Source organism: Convolutriloba macropyga, chromosome 2 (genome assembly GCF_964194025.1).
Source record: "Convolutriloba macropyga chromosome 2, txConMacr16.3, whole genome shotgun sequence".
In the NCBI taxonomy this organism is placed as follows: Eukaryota; Metazoa; Xenacoelomorpha; order Acoela; family Convolutidae; genus Convolutriloba; species Convolutriloba macropyga.
Window position 1 is genome coordinate 16,866,335 of NC_134469.1, and position 26,040 is coordinate 16,892,374.

Below are 26,040 nucleotides of genomic sequence, written 5' to 3' on the forward strand. Positions count from 1 at the left end.
AGCGACAAATTTGCCAGCACAAACTTAGAGCCCTGCTGCGACAGTCGATTATGTTGTCGGATTGTTGTCACTTTCTTGATCCATCTGCAACGGTCTTCTTGTCTTACACGGAATCCATCAATCTCATACCTCTTCCTGGTTCTTGGATGTCGCCAGGTTCCTGGTTTCGAGTGCCGGAAAAATGAGCTTGCCCAGCACAGATATGTTTCGTTGCAACAGTTTATCAGGTTAACACCAGCTGTGTTCATTGTGGCTAAGCCATAAACACCGGCCACATTGATGACTCCTCTTTTCTGGGCATTACCGACGCTGGGATTAAAGCCGCCCCCGACTATTAATTTGCTTTTCCAGCTCAGCATGTCATGTAGTTCCTCCTTGTTATCATTGAGGTCCTCAATCTCCATCCTCAAAGGATTGTAGTTAGAGACAAACCGATTTCCGTCGACAACGACAGCTGTTTCTGCGGCCGAGGATCCTCTTAGAGCCTTGCTGCTTCCAGTTCATGGCCCACTCTCCTCTGAGGAAAACTCCACTTCTTGTTCCGTGTACTAGTGCTCCGAACAGTTCTTTTGCTTTTATCCACTTGATTCCGGGCTGTTCTTCCATCATTTCTGAGACCATCACTACCTCAACTTGGTTTTCCCAGATTACTTTCAAGATCTCCATGAACCGATTCTTCCACGGAAGACTTGCTCTCGCACTTTGGACGTGCCATATGGGTGTGACTTTCTCCTGGCATATGCGATCCGAATGTTTTCGCTCTATGTATCTTTGCTGTTGTCGCTTTCTTTTCCTCTCACGCTTGTGCCGTCGCCTCTTCTCTCGCTTCCTATCTGAGGGGGTTGTTGCCTCGTCTGCGTTTGGAAGTTGTACTGCTGTTTCTTCCCCCTGTCGACCCTCCATTGGGTACATCGGTGTGGTTATTCTGTTTGCATTATTAGGAGGAGACTCACAGAATTTTCCTCAAAACATCGCATTCCATCTCCCCTTTTCACCCAGATCTGTGCAGTCTCAGTGGATCCATGTATGCACCCTTTACATTTCACTGACCACTTGGATCTTCTTATGGGTTGACTGCATTTTGTGCATGGGAGTTTCTGGGGTCCTGGGTTGGGTTCCACGTCGTGAATTACACTTCTTTTTGCTAGAAGCAGCCCCACTCTGTCGCCCCTCGACAAGAGTTTAATCGCCCTCGAATTGCACATGAGGTCGGCAATTCCCCATGTATTGTTGTGGGTGAAAGACTGCCCGACAGTGAAGCCTAGGCAAAACCCACTGCCGGACCTCATTATTCCACCTGTGGCTGGGTTTTTGCTCGCACATCGTTCCGCGCTCTTCCCCACTAGCTGGCAGGGATTAAACCATTGAACAGCGTGGAATTGTAGTTGCTCGGTTCTGGACCGTCATCTTTCAGTCTTCAATTCAAAAATTAAATGGTTTTCTCAATCATGATCGTCTTTATTTCAATAATTAAATTGCTTTCTTAAATCAATGAATATATTAAATTCAGATCTTCAGCGCACATTTTTGAATGCTATTAATTTCTTTTCTGAGCATCTGTCTATCTTATCGCGACAATTATTTGTCGATATGAAATTGTTCATAATCACTACCTCATCTGCTTCTGTTTGGTCATAGTCGCACAGTATTTGACTGTGCAATTTTCAGTGGTAATCGGGAATCTTTGCATGGTCCTAAAGAGTCGAAACATGAACGCGCTTTGTCTATTTAGTTTGAATCATGGTCAGATTTTCCCCCTGATTTTCTGGCCATAAATTATTTTAGTTTGGACTACATGTTTCATAGTTCTGTTCTACTACCTCAGCGTCTTTGGCATGCGTGCACTGATGTTATTTCATTTAAACAGAATTGTGTTTGAATTGACAAAACAACACATTACTCGTTGAAAAAACTAATAGTAACCTAACCACGAAGTGTATAAGTTATCTCGTGACAATTTATTTCAAAAATTATAAACATTGCACTAAGAAATTTATCAACCAAAAAATGTACATACATCAAACAATGGAATTACTTATTTGTTTTGTGTAATTTGTCGGAAACAGATTAAATCAACAGATTGATCACGGTAAAGTTGAAATTTAGATAAACACCTGCTTCGAGTCATCAACAGTTCAAGTTTCCTAAACCTATTTGTTCCAAACCACTTTATTGGAAGAGGAACGATATATGCATCTGGCTTTTTTTTTCAGTCAATTTGGGCGGTTGATTTATTAATCGTGCAAAGCTGTGAGTGTTAACATGAGAAGGTTATTCAAGCGTCGAATATCACATTGAAGGATTTTTTTTATTAAACTGCCGTTTTAAGGAGGAGTTATGGAAGTTCAATGTTTTGTAAACGCTAGGCGCACTTCAATTTTGTTCATATTTTTCGTAATTTTTGCGATCTTAATTTTGATCTGTTTCCTTAAAATATTATAAAAATTTTAAAAGCGTTCTCATTCGTTTCATTCGTCTCATTATTGTTTGAGTCAACTGTTTAAGCTAAGATTCTGCCTGAAAAGATTTTTTATGAAAAATCGCACCAAATAATTCGTTAGCCCTCGATGTCAAAATTGACCCGTATTGCAGAATTAAAAGTTGCTGAAACGATGATTGTATACACAGATGAGGGCGATTTTTACGTTTGGTTCCTATGAAAGTATTCTGGAACTAACAATTTTGGCGGCCTGTTGCTAATTTTTATCAATTTTTTAAACGAAAAATGAATTTTTTCACCAAAGCATTCAATACGCAATTTTTTAAACAATTTTTCAACGAACAATGAATTTTTTAACATCCCCACAGTGATAACATGGCTAGTTTTGGTTTCAATGTCAACTCTTGTAACAAAAAAAGTGGAATGTCTTTTGCCTCTGTCCGTTTTATATTCTTCGAGACTTTCTTTGTACCAATTACAGACAATTGTGTTTTCATTTAGTGAAGGTAAACTAATGGGATGTCCCATTAATGTTAAAGCGACGTTAAAAGGATAGATTTTGCGTTGTCTGAGTTGTTTTTATTGCTGCCAAAATTGTTCTCGTAAGTTTTTGTTCAAATCTTGAGTTTCTCTATTTGTTATTTTTATAGTCTTATGACCGTGTCTAAAAATTCAAAAAAAATTGCTAGCTATAGAGCTAATAAGTTTAGTAGAGCTACTGTCTAATGCTTTCAATTGAAACCCATTATTTTTTCGGCTACGATAGCTTGACAATTATCCAAAAATCAACATTTTTCTTTATACTGTCTTTCTTTTCTTTTTAGCTCTTTCAGTTAACTGTGAAAGAATTGTTTGTTTTGTTGAACGAGCAGCATTAGCAAAAGTTTTTTAAGGTTGTTTTATGGATTTTTACGGTTCAGAAAAATTCGGACTGTAATGATGCGCAGTTTTTAATAAAAAAGTTTATCGCTTTTTTGTTTTTTAATGTTCATTACGGACCAAAAATTTTTCAAATCTAAGCTAAAATATTGTCGAATCAAATTTACGTGCAAATGCAGCCCAAGAGCTTATTTTAAATTTTCAGCAAGAAGCTTATGGTTTTCTCGTCTTCAACACTGTTTGCGTAAAAGAATATGTTAAATTTTTAGTTGTGCCTGTATTCGTTATTGTTTTTCCGTCTTTTGACCTAGCCTCAGTAATGAGGAGTCCAATATGTAGTAACAAGTAGACCTATTACTGTGTTTGTGTTCAAAGCATAAAAAAATATAATGTTTATCAAATTCTCAATTTTAATCTCATTTCTATCACCTTGTAGCTTTTATTCGGCACACCGAGAGGTCGCTTCCTCTTTCAGGTGAGATAATTTTTGATTCATCATTTAAATAAAGGTTTCATGACTTTGAAGCTACTTTCGACTTTTTCCAATTTTTGGTCCTTTTTGCTGTCTTGTCTGACTAAGTCATAAATGAAATGCACTTGTCACATTATTGATGTCTATAGAAGGAGCAATCGATTGTTTCAATTTTTTAGGCAAAAGATTATGATTTTGCAATAATTGGTATTTTCATTTCGCCACATTTTTTCGCAATAATTGGTGTTTCAATTTCCGCCTGTATTTGTTTTTTTTGTATTCATAAGACAATCTGGATAATTAATGGGCTGAATGGTTAACTATGGAGGTTTAAATGAGCTCGTTTATTAATTTCTGTTTATCACGAACGCTAATTTGACTTTGTTATTAAGCTTTAAAAAAATAGATAGACATTGGTTTTGGTCGTATTTCAGACTAGTTGTTTTCATTTGATTTTTTTGTCTGTTTTTTCTCTTAGTTTCTTTAAGGGCAGTTATGATTTTCAATCGTGGTTTGAGTTAAAAGCGACTTTTTAAATGGATAAACAAATTGTTTTCGAGTATTATTTTGAAATTTTTGAATTGTTTCTATCTTTTTCTCATTTGATGGACAATTAAGTCAAAAATGTGGTTGAAGGGAGTCGGAACTTATGAGCGAACGCACATTAACCGTCCTCCTTGTTGTAATAGTTCGTTAAATTTGACAACCATTCTATCATGGTTATAATTTTTATGTTGTCAGATGTAGTCAGAAACCTTCCGATCCGTAGTTACAGATAGGTATTTGACTAAAATTGACATAAATATCTGTCTGATTATATTACAAAATGCATTATACTTTATAAACATTTCTAACGTATCATTCGAACTAGGATCTCAAATCTAAGCACAATTATTTCAGTTTCAGAAATTTAGACTAAAACAGCTAACCGAAAAGACAAGCATGAATAAAAAGCCTCTATCAAGCACATATTTGACAAGCACAAATTGTCACCACAGAGGCGGCTGTATAAGTGACTGTTATTTACAAAGAAAAAAATATTTGAGCATACTTCTTGAGCTTTTTGCCTCAATTTACCACTTTCGCACAAGGATAAAAATCTTTTAAGCTATTCTCGAATTCTAAAACGCAGTCGATAATGGCTCCTACTGCAAAGGTAAAACGCTAAAATAAGCAATTAATATCTATGTTTTGACTTTAATCAATTTTTATTATTATTTGCCGTTATTGTGGAAAACATTTTGTCGTTTTTTTTCTGGTAAATTAGCGATGTTTAAGCCCGCCTCTCTCCACAATTTCTACGTAGAATGCTTGTCATGCGTAAGTGTGCCGTTAGCATATATGTCTAGTTTCCGCTTTTTTGACTGAGGAATTTTAGGTCTACTCCTTTCCCGCTTGGTTACCGCTAAACTTAAGTTACCGATGAAATTTCAGGAAGCGACCAAAATTTGCGTGTTAGCTTTTATACCCTTTTCCTTAAAAGGCTCAAATTGCGAAAAGGGGAGCTATTACGTCAGTTGGAAGTCGAAGCAAAATTGTTACTCGATTCAAAAGTAAACAAAACTATTCTCACTTTAGTGTAGGTAATATTATTTCCTCAGTTAGTGAGTTAAAATAAACATATTCAGTAATTATTGATGTATTTATTCCGTAGGTATTTTCATTAACGTATTCAAAACTGAAAGAACATTCCAGTTCACGTTTTCAGTGTTGCAATTAAAAACTGTAACGAAGTTACTGAGTAGTTATAATAGTGCAATTCAATTAGAATAAAAGTGCATTTTTGCGCTATGCATTCTTTATACTTTTCACAAAGAACTACTGTTTTCCTTGCTCTCCTCCCCACTCCCCCCCCCCCTCCAAAAAATATGGTGAACGATAAACTGCTATCAGTGCAAAAAGCGAGCGAAAACAATCCTTCGTTTGGCAGTGGTCAATGAAATCAATTTTTTTCACGCGGGAGAGGGGAAGGAAGCAGTTATAACATTTTTGTTTATTTTATCGTTAAAGATATATTTGTTATATTTCCAGAGACAATATTTACCACCAAATTTACTTATTTTAGCATTACGTTTATCAGTAATATTTAAAAATTAACCTGAGATATTTATAAAAATCTATCAATTTTGAATCACAATCAAGCAACATATATTTTCAAAATGCTTTTTCTTCTTTTCCTAACCATGGTATCCTGCGCAATTTGTTTTTACCGAAGTACGAGAAACTTTTTCGCTCTTATTAGCAAAATGGAAGGCGAGAGAGCCAAAGATTTTGATGTTTACTATTTGCCAATTTTTGTTATTTTTGACGCATTGTGCATATCCACGATCTATGAGTCCTTCAGTCAAATTGATTCACGCGAAGTGTGCAATGAGTTTGTGCTGATTGGGGAGGCGTCTATCCTGGGAGGCTGTTTTCTGCAGCTGGCTATCAATTGGTCTGAGGTTGTAGGTAAGATTTTTGGCCATTTTTTAACAAGTTACATCTCGATTGTGTATGGGCCAGAAGAAACAGACTGAAGATTGTGTATGGGCCAGACCGACCATTGGGTATGGGCCAGACAAAACAGACACAATTTAGGTATGGGTCAGACGGAGCGGCGCGACCAAAAAATTGTCCAGACTATGAGCTCGGTCGCACCGGACCCCCCTGTTCGCGACCCAGGTCCATCTGGCCCATACCTGTCTTGGGTCGAGGACTTCATCCTGGTTACCAAGTGTACTCACGTATCCCCGAAACTCTAGTGTTATATGGCTCAAATGAAAAACTGACAAATTGACGCTGGTTCAGCACAGAAATGACTCAAAATACTGACAAAAAGTTTCCTTGTCAAAGTTTTACGGGAGATGAGGTGGGTAATTAGGGCACAATTCTCCAAAAATTTAAACATCCGTTTTTTTGGAGGAGGAATACTTTGCTAATTTTTACATTTGCCACCTCATTTGACCTCCATCAATTTTGTACGGATTCGAGTTTCCCCAACCCCAACTTTTTTTCCTTTCGTACTCTAAGCACCATAATCATAACCCTCATAATCGTTTTGGGAATTTTTTAGACATAGCAGAACCAATATAACTTGACCTAACTAGAGCCATAACTCAATACCCACAGCACCCATACATTTTACTTTGAAATTGCAAATGCGAAGTCGTAACAAATTCGAAAAACCACTTTCTCGAAAAAGAACAAAACAAGTATGATACATCATAACTACAGACTGTACGGCCAAAACAGTGTGGTTTCGCAAAATTATCTTTTTAAAGGTAGATAATTTAAGTTCCTTGAACTATCAACATAACCGTGATTAATCACACGAATGTACTCAGTTTCAATCTTTTCAAACAACAACTCTTCCCGCATTTGGGCAAATGAGAGGCATCTCTCGTGTGGAGCCAGAACAAAGTGGGGAGATTTTCACGACTCGTACAAACGGCTCTTTGATTATCTCTCGAATGGTCGCTCCTCGCATTGAGTGAGATCATAATGGAATATCGCCAGTTAGTTAACCTTCTCATTGCACAAAATTATATCAATCAAAACCTCCCCTCTGATTAGGTGAGTTTAATCGCAAAAAGTGAGCAGCGCATGGGGCTGTAGCAAGGTACCCTAATCCAACCCCGACGCTTATCTTGCAAGGTTCTTGCAAATGACGCTTATCCTGCGAGATATCACAAGATTTCTACAAATAACGCCTATCGTTCTCGCACGATAGATGTCTTCAGCAAATGAAAACGTTTCTAGTTTCGGGAAAGAGTTGGATAGGTCAATGAGAAAAAACGAAAGAGAGGGTTCCCAAATGCTTGAGAAATTTAATCGGTTTTACCGTCTATCATAATAGCCAGGGCATGTTAATACGCTACTCAATTATGATTAAGAACGCCACTTCAGTTATTCCAGTTCAAAAGACATCTATATCGCTAAATTTTGGGTTTCATCAGTTGCTGAAGATGGACCACACAATTTGAAAATCTGTACGGGCAACATAAAATTTTTAATGGTGGTGTACTCCGGTAGCGTGTTCTCAATTGTAAATTATTCATTGACCTCCGCTGTAGCGAATGACTGTCAAAAGTTGTGTGGATAAAATCGCCTATTTGTTTCAAGCCCTGGGACCTTCCCTCAAACAGAAAGGTAATCAAACAGAAACTCTTACCATTGAAACGTAGTTCAATAAACCATATCACAATTTGCTCTATCAAAAAACAGGCCATAAAGGATTTCCTTAAACCTGTTAGTTGTATCGGTAAATTCAAGACGCATGTGGTAAATTACCATTTCTTTAAATTTTCGATCCAAAGCATCAAGAAGGAAGAAGTGTACCGATAAGTTTACAAGAAAAAGTGAAGTGTGAAATTAAAAGTTTAATTCAAGAAGGTTATACTGAAAAACTTTCAACCTGCTATGACATAAACTTATCCCAGTCATTGCACTAACGGTGAAACCTAATCAATTAGTAAAATTAGCAATAGATTTTAAATTCATGAACAAAACCATTCAAAAAGACAAAAAATCCGATACGCAATTTAGAAACCCTCGTCGACTAAATTTCGCAGATCCTAAAAAGTTGTGCATCACCAAATACAGTATATTTCACCACTCTATACCATAAGTATTCTCCTGGCAAACTCAAACTAGACACCAAGACAGCATAGTAATTTCAATGTTATTTGCGGCAACACAGCAGGAACCATGGATTTCCAGCAGGAGTTCCAAAAACCATGGATTTAGCACTCATGAGTCCTCAAAATAACAACTGTTTTCTTGACGACATCTTGATTGTAAGCCAGAATATCGTAGACGAATATCTAAAAATTGTGCACGATTGCCCGAATAAACTGAACCAAGGTATTTTTTAAATATTTTTCTTTCAATGCCACTTTGCAAAATCTGAACTTGAGTGGCTAGAAATCACAGAGTTTAATTTTGGATTTTGCCCCTCGAATCTAAAACAGCTTCAATATTGACAATTCCTGCATAATAATTGCTCAAAAGCTACGTTCACTTGGGTCTGTCCATCGTTTAAGTAACCTTATTTCAAAGATTGCACAATTGTGTCATCAATTAAGACCTCTGTTAACGAAAAAAAGTTAAATTTGTCTGGACGGAAGATCATGTCTGGACGGACTTCATCTCAGCGCGATTAAAACCAAGATTGCACACGCAACAGAAAATTGTCATTTTAAGCCTTTAATTGCTACGCGAGTTAATTGTGATGCCTCACATTCGTTCAGGAGCAATTCCCGTCGCGATTTTTTAATTCAGAAGTGCAATCATGTATTAAGGGTTTTCAATAAATAGGTGTGGTATGGGCGAATACTAGCATCACGCATAATTATTAAAACTTTCGACGGATCATCGAGCACTGATTTCAAAGAACATCGTCCCAAGAAGTTTTGCAATAGTCGTCCAATCCGCTGAATCGACCGTCTTTTGTCGTCTTTTGGTTTATTTTATTTTATTTCTGGACATCAAAATCAAGAACTGAAGCATATATTTTCTTATGGTGAAGGAATTGTAGTAGCTACACTCTCAAAATTGTGTTATTCTGTTCAAAAGCATATTCTTAATGAGAGCAAGAAGCTGCAACCACACTTACTATATCCTTCAAAGCTATAAAAACATCATAATTCGAATCAGTCTCAAATTATTTCAATGTCAACACGTATCCCGAATACCAACACGTTTCCCGAATACCACCACCTTAAAGTTAATAGTAGTCATCCACACACAAGAAGAAATTTTACGCCTATGCTCACCATGCTAATTCCATGCTCCAATGAATTTAAGCAATGTGATTCTGACAAATTTGAAGGCGCATATCGCAACGCGACATTCCTCGACTAGATAATCAGTTTACTTTTCCTCCAAAACAGCTCTGAAAATCAATTGCACTCTCCCGCAAGTACATCCTCGCAAACTTTTGTATTCTAATACTAAAAACTTTAAATTCAATGCAAAAGTTGCGCCACACATACTACCCACACTAAATTTGAATATCCGGATACGGAAACAACAACGTCTACCCCAATCGAACTGCTTTCGTCCGGCTAATCACTCTCAACGCCTACAACACAACAATGCTTCTAGGCAGCACTGGCCATTGACGGAAATGATTATTATTGGAAAACAGATGTCAAATTACGAACGTGGGATGTTGCAACACAACAATGCTAGTAGGCGGCACTGGCCGTTGATAGAAATGATATTATTATTGTTGACCAAGAAATCTTTCGCAGGCAGTTTTGACCATTAAAGATGCCGTTTTTAAGGACGTCCGTGATTGTGTTTCTATGAAGAACGCGGCATGACTCAAACAAATTAAAACCCTACATACATCTTTCTACAGGGAATTCAATATCAAGACTGGATACCTCTGCTTATACAAACGAATCGCTCTACTTGCCACCCTACGCATCATTCAATGACAAAATCCAGAGCACTCATTTAAGAGTTAGAGGGAAATTGTGTTTGTCACACTAAACCTGATGGCCGTATATGCTTTGCCACATCCCTGTAAATTTTGAATGCCCCTTGCACGGCAATTGGTAAGAGTCTTAAGCTTGAGTCTCTAGCGTCGATCGAAGTTTAAAATTTTTGTCAATTGTGTTGCTCGAATCAAAAACTTCAAATTGGTTTTGGTGGGTTGTCGTATAAAGAAAAACGAGAAAGAGTATACTTTCTAGCAAGCATTGATCGTTTCTCGAAACATGCATCCGGTGAAGTTTTTGATAAAACCAACAGACGAAATGCAAATAAATTTCATGAAAAGTATATTGAAACTCGTGGTGTTCATAGAACGATAAGATCAGATCAAGCAGTCGGAAAAGGATCAGGTCGGAAAAATGAAAACTTGGGTAGCAAAATTTGAAACCCTAGAAGCCCGAACAAATGCTCATATTATTTCTGGCTTTGTTGGTGGATTGATTTAAACTGTAAAGATAACTCGCTTGTATAAAAATCAGAAAAAAGCCAAAAACAAAGACAAATGTAAAAAAGTCAATCGAACCTGCTTTTATTTGTAAGCAACGTAATACCAATATTTTGTCCGTTGAGAAAAACGTTAGCAGAAAACTCCATACTCCCATCAAAACGATATACACTTTTATTAAACAATGATACAGTCCGAGCGAAAAACTTCTTCCGGAAAATTCGTATAAAGAAAGAACGCAAAGTTATAACGAGCTGCAGAAATGAATGACGAAAGCATCTCAAGAGTCGAATCCATGCAAAGCAGAAAATAAAGATTTTGAATCACTTATCACCAGAACGTCATGAGTGGTTAGACCAATAGCAATTGCAGAGCGATAGCAAATCGAATATGAAGAAACAATCTAAAAAGATTCTATGCTGTACTTCCTCCGAGAAAAACAGTCACCAGACAATCTCCTAGCACTTTAGTTATTCGTGAGGACAGGAAAACAGATGTCAATTTACGAACGTGGGATGTTGCAATACAACAATGCTAGTAAGCGGCACTGGCCGTTGATAGAAATGATATTATTATTGTTGACCAAGAATTTTTTCGCAGGCAATGTTAACCATTAAAGATGCCGTTTTGAAGGAAGTCCGTAATTGTGTTTCTATGAAGAACGCGGCATGTCACAAACAAATTAAACTCCTACATACAATTCTTTGTGCGGAAAACTCAATATGAAGACTCTATACCTCTGCTTATACAAACGAATGGCTCTACTTGACATCCAAAGCATCATTCAATGACAAAATCCAGAACGCTCGTCTGGGAATTAGGGGAAAATTGTGTTTGTCACAATAAACCTGATGGCCGTATATGCATTGCCACATCACTGTACACTTCCCTGAGTACCCCCTTGCACGGCAATTGGTAGGAGTATTAAACATGAGCCTCTGGCGTCGCTCAAATTTTAAAGATTTTGTCAATTGTGTTGCTCGAATCAAACTCTTCAACTTGGTTTTGTTTAGTTGTTGTATAAAGTAAAACGAAACAGAGTTTTTTTTCGAGCAAGCATTGATCGTTTCTCCAAAAATACTCCAGCTGGATTTTTTGATAAAACCAAAGAAAAAAATAAATTTCCCGAAGAGTTTATTTAAACTCGTGGTGTTCCTAGACTAATAAGATTAGATCAAGCTGTCAAAAGGGATCAGGTCAGAAAAGTAACAAAAACTTGGGTAGCAAAAACTGAAGTTATAGAAGCCCGAACAATGCTCATCCATTTTCTAGCTTCGTTGATGGATTGATTTAAACTGTAAAGAACACTTACTTGTATAAAAATTAGAAAAAAGACAAAAATAAAGATAAATATAAAGTCAAGCATATCTGCTTTTTTTTGTAAGCAACATAATACCAAGATTTTCTCCGTTGAGAAAAACGTTATGAGAAAACGCCATACTCCTATTAAAACGGTATACCTTTTTATTAAACCCTGAAACAGTCCAAGTAGAAAATTTCTTCCGGAAATTGCGCAAAAAGAAAGAGCGCAAAGTTATAACGAGCTGCAGAAATGAATGGCGAAAGCATCACAAGAGTCCATTCAATGCAAAGAAGAAGAAAAAGATTTTGAATCATTTATCACCAGAACGTCATGAGTGGTTAGACCAATAGCAATTGCAGAGCGATAGCAAATCGAATATGAAGAAGCAATCTAAAAAGATTCTATGCTGTATTTTCTCCGAGAAAAACAGTCACCAGACAATCTCCTAGCACTTTAGTTATCCGTGAGGACAGGAAAACAGATGTCAATTTACGAACGTGGGATGTTGCAATACAACAATGCTAGTAAGCGGCACTGGCCGTTGATAGAAATGATATTATTATTGTTGACCAAGAATTTTTTCGCAGGCAATGTTAACCTTTAAAGATGCCGTTTTGAAGGAAGTCCGTGATTGTGTTTCTATGAAGAACGCGGCATGTCACAAACAAATTAAACTCCTACATACAATTCTTTGTGCGGAAAACTCAATATGAAGACTCTATACCTCTGCCTATACAAACGAATGGCTCTACTTGAAATCGAAAGCATCATTCAATGACAAAATCCAGAACGCTCATCTGGGATTTAAGGGAAAATTGTGTTTGTCACACTAAACCTGATGGCCGTATATGCATTGCCACATCACTGTACACTTTCTTGAATACCCAATTGCACGGCAATTGGTAGGAGTATTAAACATGAGCCTCTGGCGTCGCTCAATTTTTAAAGATTTTGTCAATTTTGTTGCACGAATCAAAAACTTCAACTTGGTTTTGTTTAGTTGTTGTATAAAGAAAAACGAAACAGAGTTTTTTTTCGAGCAAGCATTTATCGTTTCTCCAAAAATACTTCAGCTGGATTTTTTGATAAAACCAACGAAAAAAATAAATTTCCCGAAGAGTTTATTGAAACTCGTGGTGTTCCTAGACTAATAAGATCAGATCAAGCAGTCAAAAAAGGATCAGGTCAGAAAAGTAAAAAAAACTTGGGTAGCAAAAACTGAAAATATAGAAGCCCGAACAATGCTCATATATTTTCTGGCTTCGTTGATAGATTGATTTAAACAGTAAAGAACACTCACTCAATTGTACAAAAATTAGAAAAAAGACAAAAAAAAGACAAATATAAAGTCAAGCATATCTGCTTTTTTTGTAAGCAACGTAATACCAAAATTTTGTCCGTTGAGGAAAACGTTAGGAGAAAACCCCATTCTCCTATCAAAACGATATACAATTGTATTAAACAATGATACAGTCCAAGTGAAAAACTTCTTCCGGAAATTGCGTGTAAAGAAAGAGCGCAAAGTGATAACGAGCTGCAGAAATGAATGACGACAGCATCTCAAGAGTCGAATCAATGCAAATAAAGATTCTGAATCGCTATCCATCAGAACGGCAGGAGTGGTTAGACCAATAGTAATTGCAGAGCGTTAGCAGTTCGAATATCCAGAAACAATCTAAAAAACCTATATGCTTAACTTTCTCCGAGAAAAACAGTCACCAGACAATCTTCTAGCACTCTAGTTATTCGTAAGGACAGGAAAACAGATGTCAAATTACGAACGTGGGATGTTGCAACACAACAATGATGCTAGGTGGCACTGGCAATTGACAAAAATGATATTATTATTGTTGACCAAGCATTTTTCTGCAGGCAGTGTAAACCATTAAAGATGCGGTTTTGAAGGAAGTCCGTGGTTGTATTTCTATGAAGAACGCAGCCTTACTCAAACAAATTAAAACTCTACATCTTTCTGCGGAAAACTCAATATGAAGACTCTATACCTCTGCTTATACAAACGAATGCCTCTACTTGACATCCGAAGCATCATTCCATGACAAAATCCAGAGCGCTCATTTGGGAATTAGGGGAAAATTGTCTTTGTCAAACAAAACCTGATGGCCGTTTATGCATTGCCACATCCCTGTACACTTTCTTGAATTCCCACTTGCACGTCAATTGGTAGGAGTATTAAACATGAGCCTCTGGCGTCGCTCAACTTTTAAAGATTTTGTCAATTGTGTTGCACGAATAAAAAACTTCAACTTGGTGTTGGTGAATTTTTGTATAAAAAAACAAAACAGAGTTTTTTTTCTAGAAAGCATTGATCGTTTCTCCAAAAAAAACTTTAGCTGGATTTTTTTGATAAAGCCAACAAAAAATTAAATTTCCCGAAGAGTATATTGAAACTGGTGGTGTTCCTAGACTAACAAGATCAGATCAAGCAGTCAAAAAAGGCTCAGGTCAGAAAGGTAAAAACATTTTGAGTAGCAAATATCGACATTATAGAAGCCCAAACAAATGCTCATAAATTTTCTGGCTTTGTTGATGGATTGATTTAAACTGTAAAAAAATCTCGCTTGTACAAAATTTAGAAAAAAGACAAAAATAAAGACAAATGAGAAGTCAAGCATATCTGCTTTTTTTAAGCAACGTAATACCAACATTTTGTCCGTTGAGGAAAAAGTTAGGAGAAAACCCCGTTCTCCTATCAAAACGATATACACTTGTATTAAACAATGATACAGTCCAAGTGAAAAACTTCTTCCGGAAATTGCGTGTAAAGAAAGAGCGCAAAGTGATAACGAGCTGCAGAAATGAATGACGACAGCATCTCAAGAGTCGAATCAATGCAAATAAAGATTCTGAATCGCTATCCATCAGAACGGCAGGAGTGGTTAGACCAATAGTAATTGCAGAGCGTTAGCAGTTCGAATATCCAGAAACAATCTAAAAAACCTATATGCTTAACTTTCTCCGAGAAAAACAGTCACCAGACAATCTTCTAGCACTCTAGTTATTCGTAAGGACAGGAAAACAGATGTCAAATTACGAACGTGGGATGTTGCAACACAACAATGATGCTAGGTGGCACTGGCAATTGACAAAAATGATATTATTATTGTTGACCAAGCATTTTTCTGCAGGCAGTGTAAACCATTAAAGATGCGGTTTTGAAGGAAGTCCGTGGTTGTATTTCTATGAAGAACGCAGCCTTACTCAAACAAATTAAAACTCTACATCTTTCTGCGGAAAACTCAATATGAAGACTCTATACCTCTGCTTATACAAACGAATGCCTCTACTTGACATCCGAAGCATCATTCCATGACAAAATCCAGAGCGCTCATTTGGGAATTAGGGGAAAATTGTCTTTGTCAAACAAAACCTGATGGCCGTTTATGCATTGCCACATCACTGTACACTTTCTTGAATTCCCACTTGCACGTCAATTGGTAGGAGTATTAAACATGAGCCTCTGGCGTCGCTCAACTTTTAAAGATTTTGTCAATTGTGTTGCACGAATAAAAAACTTCAACTTGGTGTTGGTGAATTTTTGTATACAAAAACAAAACAGAGTTTTTTTTCTAGAAAGCATTGATCGTTTCTCCAAAAAAAACTTTAGCTGGATTTTTTTGATAAAGCCAACAAAAAATTAAATTTCCCGAAGAGTATATTGAAACTGGTGGTGTTCCTAGACTAATAAGATCAGATCAAGCAGTCAAAAAAGGCTCAGGTCAGAACGGTAAAAACGTTTTGAGTAGCAAATATCGACATTATAGAAGCCCAAACAAATGCTCATAAATTTTCTGGCTTTGTTGATGGATTGATTTAAACTGTAAAAAAATCTCGCTTGTACAAAATTTAGAAAAAAGACAAAAATAAAGACAAATGAGAAGTCAAGCATATCTGCTTTTTTTAAGCAACGTAATACCAACATTTTGTCCGTTGAGGAAAAAGTTAGGAGAAAACCCCGTTCTCCTATCAAAACGATATACACTTGTATTAAACAATGATACAGTCCAAGTGAAAAACTTCTTCCGGAAATTGCGTGTAAAGAAAGAGCGCAAAGTGATAACGAGCTGCAGAAATGAATGACGACAGCATCTCAAGAGTCGAATCAATGCAAATAAAGATTCTGAATCGCTATCCATCAGAACGGCAGGAGTGGGTAGACCAATAGTAATTGCAGAGTGTTAGCAATTTGAATATCCAGAAACAATCTAAAAGACCTATATGCTGTATTTTCTCCATGAAAAACAGTCACCAGACAATCTCCTAGCACTCTAGTTATTCGTGAGGACAAGAAAACAGATGTCAAATTACGAACGTGGGATGTTGCAATACAACAATGCTAGTAGGCGGCACTGGCCATTGATAGAAATGATATTATTATTGTTGACCAAGTAGTTTTTGTAGGCAATGTAAACCATTAAAGATGCGGTTTTGAAGGAAGTCCGTGGTTGTATTTCTATGAAGACCGCGGCATTACTCAAACAAATTAAAACCCTACATACATCTCTTTCTGCGGAAAACTAAATATGAAGACTCTATGCCTCTGCTTATACAAACGAATGCCTCTACTTGACATCCGAAGCATCATTCAATGACAAAATCCAGAGTGCTCATTTGGGAATTAAGGGAAAATTGTGTTTGTCACACAAAACCTGATGGCCGTATATGCATTGCCACATCCCTGTACACTTTCTTGAATACCCAATTGCACGTCAATTGGTAGGAGTATTAAACATGAGCCTCTGGCGTCGCTCAACTTTTAAAGATTTTGTCAATTGTGTTGCACGAATAAAAAACTTCAACTTGGAGTTGGTGAATTTTTGTATAAAAACAAAACAGACTTTTTTTTCTAGCAAGCATTGATCGTTTCTCCAAAGATACATTAGCTGGATTTTTTTGATAAAGCCAACAAAAAATTAAAATTCCTGAAGAGTATATTGAAACTCGTGGTGTTCCTAGACTAATAAGATCAGATCAAGCAGTCAAAAAAGGCTTAGGTCAGAAAGGTAAAAAACATTTGGGTAGCAAATATCGAAATTATAGAAGCCCAAACAAATGCTCAAAAATTTTCTGGCTTTGTTGATGGATTGATTTAAACTGTAAAAAAAATCTCGCTTGCACAAAATTTAGAAAAAATACAAAAATAAAGACAAATGTAAAGTCAAGCATATCTGCTTTTTTCTAAGCAACGTAATACCAAGATTTTGTCCGTTGAGGAAAACGTTAGGAGAAAACCCCGTTCTCCTATCAAAACGATATACACTTGTATTAAACAATGATACAGTCTAAGTGAAAAACTTCTTCCGGAAATTGCGTGTAAAGAAAGAGCGCAAAGTGATAACGAGCTGCAGAAATGAATGACGACAGCATCTCAAGAGTCGAATCAATGCAAATAAAGATTCTGAATCGCTATCCATCAGAACGGCAGGAGTGGGTAGACCAATAGTAATTGCAGAGCGTTAGCAATTTGAATATCCAGAAACAATCTAAAAGACCTATGTGCTGTACTTTCCCCAAGAAAAACAGTCACCAGACAAACTCCTAGCACTCTAGTTATTCGTGAGGACAGGAAAACAGATGTCAAATTACGAACATGGGATGTGGCAACACAACAATGATGGTAGGCGGCACTGGCCATTGACAAAAATGATATTATTATTGCTGACCAAGCATTTTTTGCAGGCAATGTAAACCACTAAAGATGCGGTTTTGAAGGAAGTCCGTGGTTGTATTTCTATGAAGACCGCGGCATTACTCAAACAAATTAAAACCCTACATACATCTCTTTCTGCGGAAAACTCAATATGAAGACTCTATATCTCTGCTTATACAAACGAATGCCTCTACTTGATATCCGAAGCATCATTCAATGTCAAAATCCAGAGCGCTCAATTGGGAATTAAGGGAAAATTGTGTTTGTCACACAAATCTGATGGCCGTATATGCATTGCCACATCCCTGTACACTTTCTTGAATACCCACTTGCACGTCAATTTGTAGGAGTATTAAACATGAGCCTCTGGCGTTGCTCAACTTTTAAAGATTTTGTCAATTGTGTTGCACGAATAAAAAACTTCAACTTGGTTTTGGTGAATTTTTGTATTAAGAAAAACAAAACAGAGTTTTTTTCTAGCAAGCATTGATCGTTTCTCCAAAAATATTTTAGCTGGATTTTTTGATAAAGCCATTAAAAAATTAAATTTCCCGAAGAGTATATTGAAACTCGTGGTGTTCCAAGACTAATAAGATCAGATCAAGCAGTCAAAAAAGGCTCAGGTCAGAAAGGTAAAAAAATTTTGGGTAGCAAAAATTGAAATTATAGAAGCACAAACAAATGCTCATAAATTTTCTGGCTTTGTTGATGGATTGATTTAAACTGTAAAAAAACTCTCGCTTGTACAAAAATTAGAAAAAAGACAAAAACAAAGGCAAATGAAAAGTCAATCATATCTGCTTTTAATTGTAAGCAACTAAATACCAAGATTTTGTCCGTTGAGAAAAACGTTAGGAGACAACCCCATACTCCTATGAAAACGGTATACCTTTTTATTAAACAATGATACAGTCCAAGTGAAAAATTTCTTCCGGAAATTGCGTAAAAAGAAAGAGCGCAAAGTTGTAACGAGCTGCAGAAATGAATGACGAAAGCATCTCAAGAATCGAATCATTGCAAACTAGAAAACAAAGATTTTGAGTCACTTATCAACAGAACGTCAGAAGTGAGTAGACCAATAGCAATTGCAGAGGGTTAGCTAATCGAATATGAAGAAGCAATCTAAAAAGATTCTAGGCTGTACTTTCTCCAAGAAAAACAGTCACCAGACAATCTCCTAGCACTCTAGTTATTCGTGAGGACAGCAAAACAGATGTCAAATTAAGAACGTGGGATGTTGCAACACAACAATGCTAGTAGGCGGCACTGGCCATTGATAGAAATGATATTATTATTGCTGACCAAGAACTTTTTCGCAGGCAATGTTAACCATTAAAGATGCCGTTTTAAAGGAAGTCCGTGATTGTGTTTCTTTGAAGAACGCGGCATGACTCAAACAAATTAAACCCTTACATACATCTCTTTCTGCGGAAAACTCAATATGAAGACTCTATACCTCTGCTTATACCAACGATTGGCTCTACTTGACATCCGAAGCATCATTCAATGACAAAATCCAGAGCGCTCATCTGGGAATTAAGGGAAAATTGTGTTTGTTACACTAAACGTGATGGCCGTATATGCATTGCCACATCCCTGTACACTTTCTTGATTACCTCCATGCACCGAAATTGGTAGGAGTATTAAATATGAGCCTCTGGCGCCGCTCAACTTTTAAAGATTTTGTCAATTGTATTGCACAAATCGAAAACTTGGTTTTGGTGAATGGTTTGTAAAGAAAAAAAAACAGAGTTTTTTTTCTAGCAAGCATTGATCATTTCTCCAAAAATACTTTGGCTGGATTTTTTGATAAAGCCAACGAAAAAATTAAATTTCCCGAAGAGTATATTGAAACTCGTAGAGTGTTCCTAGACTAGTAAGATCAGATCAAGCAGTCAAAAAAGGATTAGTTCAGAAAAGTAAAAAAAAATTTGGGTAGCAAAAATTGAAATTATAGCAGCCCAAACAAATGCTCATACATTTTCTGGCTTCGTTGATGGATTGAATTAAACTGTAAAGAACACTCGCTTGTATAAAAATGAAAAAAGAGGCAAAATAAAGACAATTGTATAGTCAAGCATATCTGCTTTTATTTGTAGGCAACGTAATAACATGATTTTGTCCGTTGAGAAAAACGTTAGGAGAAAACCCCATACTCCTATCAAAATGGTATATACTTTTTATTAAACAATGATACAGTATAAGTGAAAATTTTCCTCCGGAAATTTTGTACAGAGAAAGAACGCAAAGTTATAACGAGCTGCAGAAATGAATGACGAAAGCATCTCAAGAGTCGAATCAATGCAAAGCAGAAAATAAAGATTTTTAATCACTTATCACCAGTACGTCATGAGGTGAGAAAAGTACAGAATTTGGGTAGCAAAATTTTAAATTCTAGAAGCCTGAAAAATTGGTCATATAATTTCTGGCTTCTTGGATGGATTGATTCAAAATGTAAAGATTTCTCGCTTGTATGAAAATCAGAAAAAAGATAAAAACAAAGACAAATGCAAAGTCAATGATATATGCTGTTTTTGTAAGCAACGCAATACCAAGATTTGGTCCGTGTAGAGGAACACGTTAGTAGAAACCCCTACTTCGCTCATCATTATTAGCACTATGCCAAACGTGTCGCTTTTTTTGCACTTCAAATCATTATACATTTTTTAAAGACAATGATACTGTCCAACTGAAAATGTTTTTCCGGAAACTGCCTATGAAGAAAGAACGCAAAGTGATAACGAGCTGGAGAAATGGTTGACGAAAGCATCTGAAGAGTCCAATCAAAGCAAAACAGAAACAACAGCTTCTGAATCCCCATTCATCAGAACGGCATGAGTGGGTAGACCAATAGTAATTGCGGAGCGTTAGCAAATCGAATATCCAAAACAATCTAAAGAACCTCTATACTGTACTTGCTCCGGGAAGAACAGTCACCAGATTACCACCTAGCACTCTAGTTGTTCGTGAGGACAGGAAAACAGATGTCCACGTACGAACGTGGGATGTTGCAACACAACAATGCTACAAGGCGGCACTTGCCCTTGAGAGAATTGAAGGATGCCGTTTTCAAGGAAATCCGTGATTGTATTTCTATGAAGAACGGGGCATGACTCAAACAAGTTAAACCCCAACATACATCTCTTTTTGCAGAGAATTCAATATCAAGACAGGACACCTCTGCATATACAAACGAATGGCTCTACTTGACATCCTACGCATCACTCAATTACAAAATCCAGAGCAATCATCTGGGATGAGGGGAAAATTGTTTGTCACGCTAATTTTGCTGGCCGTATATGCATTGCCACATCCTTGTGCACTTTTCTTGAGTGCCCCTTTGCACGGCAATTGGTAAGGGTCTTAAAAATGAGTCTCTGGCATCTATTGAACTTCAAAAATTTTGTCGATTGTGTTGCTCGAATCAAAATTTTCAAATTGGTTTTGGTGGGTTGTTGTATAAAGAAAAACAAAAGAGAGTTTTCTTTCTAGCAAGCATTGACCGTTTCTCGAAACATACTCAGGTGAAGTTTTTGATGAAGCTACCGGAGGAAATTACATTAATCTTCCCGAAGAGTATATTGAAACTCGTGGTGTTCCTAGACTAATAAGATCAGAGCAAGCGGTCAAAAAAAGTTCAGGTCAGAAAAGTAAAAAAAAATTTGGATAGCAAAAATTGAATTTATAGAAGCCCAAACAAATGCTCATACATTTTCTGGCTTCGTTGATGGATTGATTTAAACCGTAAAGAACACTCGCTTGTATAAAAATGAAAAAAAGAGGCAAAAATAAAGACAAATGTATAGTCAAGTATATCTGCTTTTATTTGTAAGCAACGTAATACCAAGATTTAGTCCGCTGAGCAAAACGTTAGAAAACCCCATACTCCTATCAAAACGGTGTACACTTTAATTAAACAATGATACAGTCCAAGTGAAAAAGTTCTTCCGGAAATTGCGTAAAAAGAAAGAACGCAAAGTGATAACGAGCTGCAGAAATGAATGACGAAAGCATCTCAAGATTCGAATCAATGCAAAGCAGAAAATAAAGATTCTGAATCGCGATTCATCAGAACTGCAAGAGTGGGAACTGCAATAGTAATTGCAGAGCCTTAGCAAATAGAATATTCATAAACAATCTAAAGACCCTTTATCCTGTACTTGCCCTGGGAAGAACAGTATCCAGAGAACCTCCTAGCACTCTAGTTATTCGTGAACACAGGAAAGCGGATGTCCAAGTACGAACGTGGGATGTTGCAAGTCGGGAACGCAAGAAGAAAGCTGAACTCTATTGGCAGCATGTCTCCTATCAGAACAGAAAGGAAAATTGATAGCAACATTTCCACCCACCAAAAAAAGCTTCAACACAAAAGATGGCAACAAGAAAAAGAAACACAGAAGTTTCAACAGGGAGTGCAATCTCGTCCAATGAATCCATCATTTCCCGCGCAGCGTATGTCAGATTTCAAAAGTGACCTAATTAACCACATACGGATGCTTTGCCAGTTGTCGTGCAACAATCAAGTCAGAAGTAAAACTTGAAAAAACATTGACTTTTGTCCTTATCGCAACCAAAACGAGTTGGTTGTTCCCGCAACTTAAAACTGATATAAAAACTTACCAAACTAAACTGTCTAGAACAATGTAATTGAACCTTATCTACATTCTCTTACATTTTATGGTTTACCCCTCGTTCAAAGAACAAAACCTTCTTTCCCCAAAACAATTTTGAGGACAAAAGTCTCCCCTGTTACTGGCAAAAGTCTCTTAGGACACAAAAGAGACACAGTAAAGACACAGAAGAGACACAGTAAAGACACCGAAAAGACACAGAAAAGACACCGAAAAGACACAGAAAAGTCACAGAAAAGAAAAGACAAGCAATTTTTTCAGCGACGAAGCCAAGATTGGGTTACAGACGTTACCCAGCAGACGATTTTTTTATGGAAATTGGGTTTCAGACGTCACCCCGACGAGAGGATCTGTTTTTTTTACTGGTTTCAGACGTCACCAGCAGAAGTCCGCCCGAGGTCTCAGACGTTACCTCTGATGTCCTGTTCCCCGGTTAGAGCCATCCAAAATCTCTACTTTTTTTTTCGACAAAAAGCCTTCAAAAAATTGATTTTTGTCCCAAAAAAAAAACTTTTTGTTACTATAACACCTCGATTGATAAACCTTGACTAGTAATATTATTTTCAAAGCGAGTAAAGGCAATTTTCTAACTTTGAAAGAAAATTATGCGAAAAAACGCACAAAATTTAGAGAAATGTTCCTTAAATCAGAAAAATCGAAAAACATAAGTTAGTTTTCTGACTATATATACATTTGAATTGCGGAAAAAACTATTAAACCACCCTTCGGAATTGGCTTTCGATCAAACAAAAAGCCACTTTTATCGATATATCATAACAGCATTATATAAAGTAGAAATGTCAGAAAAAATTTTTTGAATTCAGAAAATTCAAAAAACACAATTTAGTTTTCTGACTACATATCCGTTTGAATTGCGGAAAAAACTATTAAACCACTCTTTTGAATTGGTTTGTAATCAAGCAGAAAGCTATTTGCATCGATATATCCAATCAGTATTATACAAATGAGAAATGTCAGAAAAAATTTTTTGAATTCAGAAAATTCAAAAAACACAATTTAGTTTTCTGACTACATATCCCTTTGAATTGCGGAAAAAACTATTAAACCACCCTTCGGAATTGGCTTTCGATCAAACAAAAAGCCACTTTTATTGATATATCATATCAGCATTATATAAAGTGGAAATGTCAGAAAAAATTTTTTGAATTCAGAAAAATCAAAAAGCACAATTTAGCTTTCTGACTACATATCCGTTTCAATTGCGGAATAAACCCTTAAACTACTCTCCTGAATTAGTTTGTAATCAAACAGAAAGCCATTTTCATCGATTTATCCAATCAGTATCATATAAATGAGAAATGTCAGAAAAAATTTTTTGAAATCAGAAAATTCAAAAAACACAAGCTAATTTTCTGACTACATATTCATTTGAATTGCCGAATAAACCACTAAACAAACCCCTACAACAAGTCATTGTCATTCGGTTTGATGGTTTCACCTGTATATGGAAGTAAATAGAAAGTCATTAGGCGCCACAGCAAATATCAAAACTTTCATTTGACGAAAATAACTAGCTTTTTAATTTTTTTTGGAAAAAACTTCCAAAACTTGATTTTTTGCAGAAGTCCTCGGTCTCAGACGTTGCCGTCTGCGAAGTCCCTTTATCCCTATTGGTTTCAGACGTTACCATCAGCAGAAGAGGAGTTTTCGAAGAAAATTGGTTCCAGTAGTCACCAGAAAATTTGATGTCTCTTTTTTTTTCTACTTTCAATATTTTTGAAAAGCAGATCTCAGACGTTATCTGTGGGAGAAAGTTTTGAGAGTTTATTAGAGTCAATGCAATCTATAAATAACGAAAACAGAGTGAAAAACAGCAGACAAAGTCACACAGTTTTAAAGATAACGAAAAAGCTTTTGCAAAACCCGAAAAAAGACAATACACCAAAGAGTTCTAAAGATTTCCACAATATGATTCGTCTCTGCAAATTTCTAGCATTCAGTAGCCCTCCTGTAGCCCTTGTTGCCTAAACGCATCGCATTTTTACTAATTTCTTATCTTTAGCCGTCACAACAACAATAAACTCCTAGAAAAAGAACAGGTTTCAAAGTTATAAATTCGCAAAAACTGTGAGAGGTATTTATTAATCATAGTGTTTGGTTAGGGTTAGGGAGTTAAGACAAATTTTCTTGGGTAGTTTCATAAGCTTTCTGGTTGGTAATCTATTCCTATTTGAGGGAAACAGACGAGTGTTTTGAAGTTTTCAAGAAAAAGGAGTTTAATGTAACAATTATTTGAGTTCTGGTCTAATATTGGTTCAACTGCATAATTGTAGCAAAGCACAAGTTTCCTGTCAACTACAGTAGCCAGAGACACTAGTTAAAACAGTTAAAGCCAGCTATTTAACCAAAACTTGTGTTAATTCAACAAAAAACAAGCAATTATTTAAGTCTGTTGAACGAAAGTCGATTAAAGCGCGCGAACGTTCGGAAAAGCTTTTAAGTTTTTTTTTAGCGCAAAAGGCAAGATTTAGCACACAAAACACATTCTAGGACATCACTTTTTGAGAAAATTTGCGTCGCCGGTCTTTTGAACAAGAAAAAACTAGGATCATTAGCATTCAAACCTTAGACAACTTTTTTTTTTTACATCAAAAATTTGCGTCGCTCCGGTTCTAAGCCGTTTTTCACCTTCAGTAACGAGCTTCTTCACCTACATCATCAACAATCAGCTACAACAAAGCAGCAGCCACCAATATGTCAAAGCAGAACAGCGCTGAATGTCAGTTTGCCATCAATATGTTCAAAGCGACAGAAATGTCAATGAAGAAACTGCTCGATCTCCTTGAGAAAACTGTGGAGCAGAAAAAGAGTTTCCGGTCATTGTCTTTGATGATCAACAAAATCAAAGGCCAGGAAACAGAGCTCAAGAAACTCTCAGAGGAAGTGATGAGACAGCAGCCACATCAGAGCACTGCATCATCAATATTGAATAGGCAAACGACACTAATAACTCGCCTCAATGAACTGGAACTGCAAGTTGATCTGTTGGACGACGATGGCCAGCTCAGTCAGTCTTCTAGTCGCATTAGAGATGATGTCAGCATGATCTCCAGCAGAAGAAACCTGTCTCGGCAATCAACACCTGCGCCCAGTGACGACAAGGAACGAATCCAGCATCAGCGCGACATAGAAGGAAAGCAGACTAGCAGTAACATCTTCAATCAGCCGCCTCCATTACCACCACGGCCAAGACAACCATCACTGTTTCTGCAAACATCTAATGAACCAGGACTTCAAATTCAACATGTGCTTGAAGCCCATCAAAGAAATCCTAAAAAGGAAGTTCATGAAAGTCTTCTAAAATCCAAAACTAAACTAGGAAACGAATTAAACGTTCCGAATCCTTTTCCCTGCTTTGACAAAGATATCAGCCAAAAATTCACATCTCCAACAAGATCAGGGAAACTTGAAATTGCCTCCAACCTGGTAAATAGAGATGTCTGCGATATTGAAACAGCTCAAATCAACTTGAGTGACAACTTTGACACGTCGCAGAACCTTTTGCCTCCAATCCAAAATTTGAACCTTTCAGGTAATCACTCACTTTCAAACCCCTTCATTTTGGCAGATCCAACTATTCAATTACAAGCAGATGGTCTTTTTGCCCAAAACTCGGCATTGGAGAAAACCCTTAATTTAAAGTTGCCAAAGCGAAGAAACAATCAGGATTCATATGCCAACAGAAATCCTCAATATCA

General features: G+C 36.7%; 1 protein-coding gene across 1 annotated transcript in view; it reads left to right on the top strand.

Moving 5' to 3' along the window:
• The first annotated feature begins 5,406 nt into the window (after window positions 1-5,406).
• Window positions 5,407-26,040, top strand: part of LOC142335160 (uncharacterized) — a 31,123-nt gene continuing 10,489 nt past the window's right edge. Inside the window, exons 1-2 of the mRNA XM_075383525.1 lie at window positions 5,407-5,445; window positions 5,802-6,242. Coding sequence (XP_075239640.1) covers window positions 5,951-6,242 — 292 coding nt within the window. The 5' untranslated portion in view covers window positions 5,407-5,445; window positions 5,802-5,950. The remainder of the gene's footprint in view (window positions 5,446-5,801; window positions 6,243-26,040) is intronic.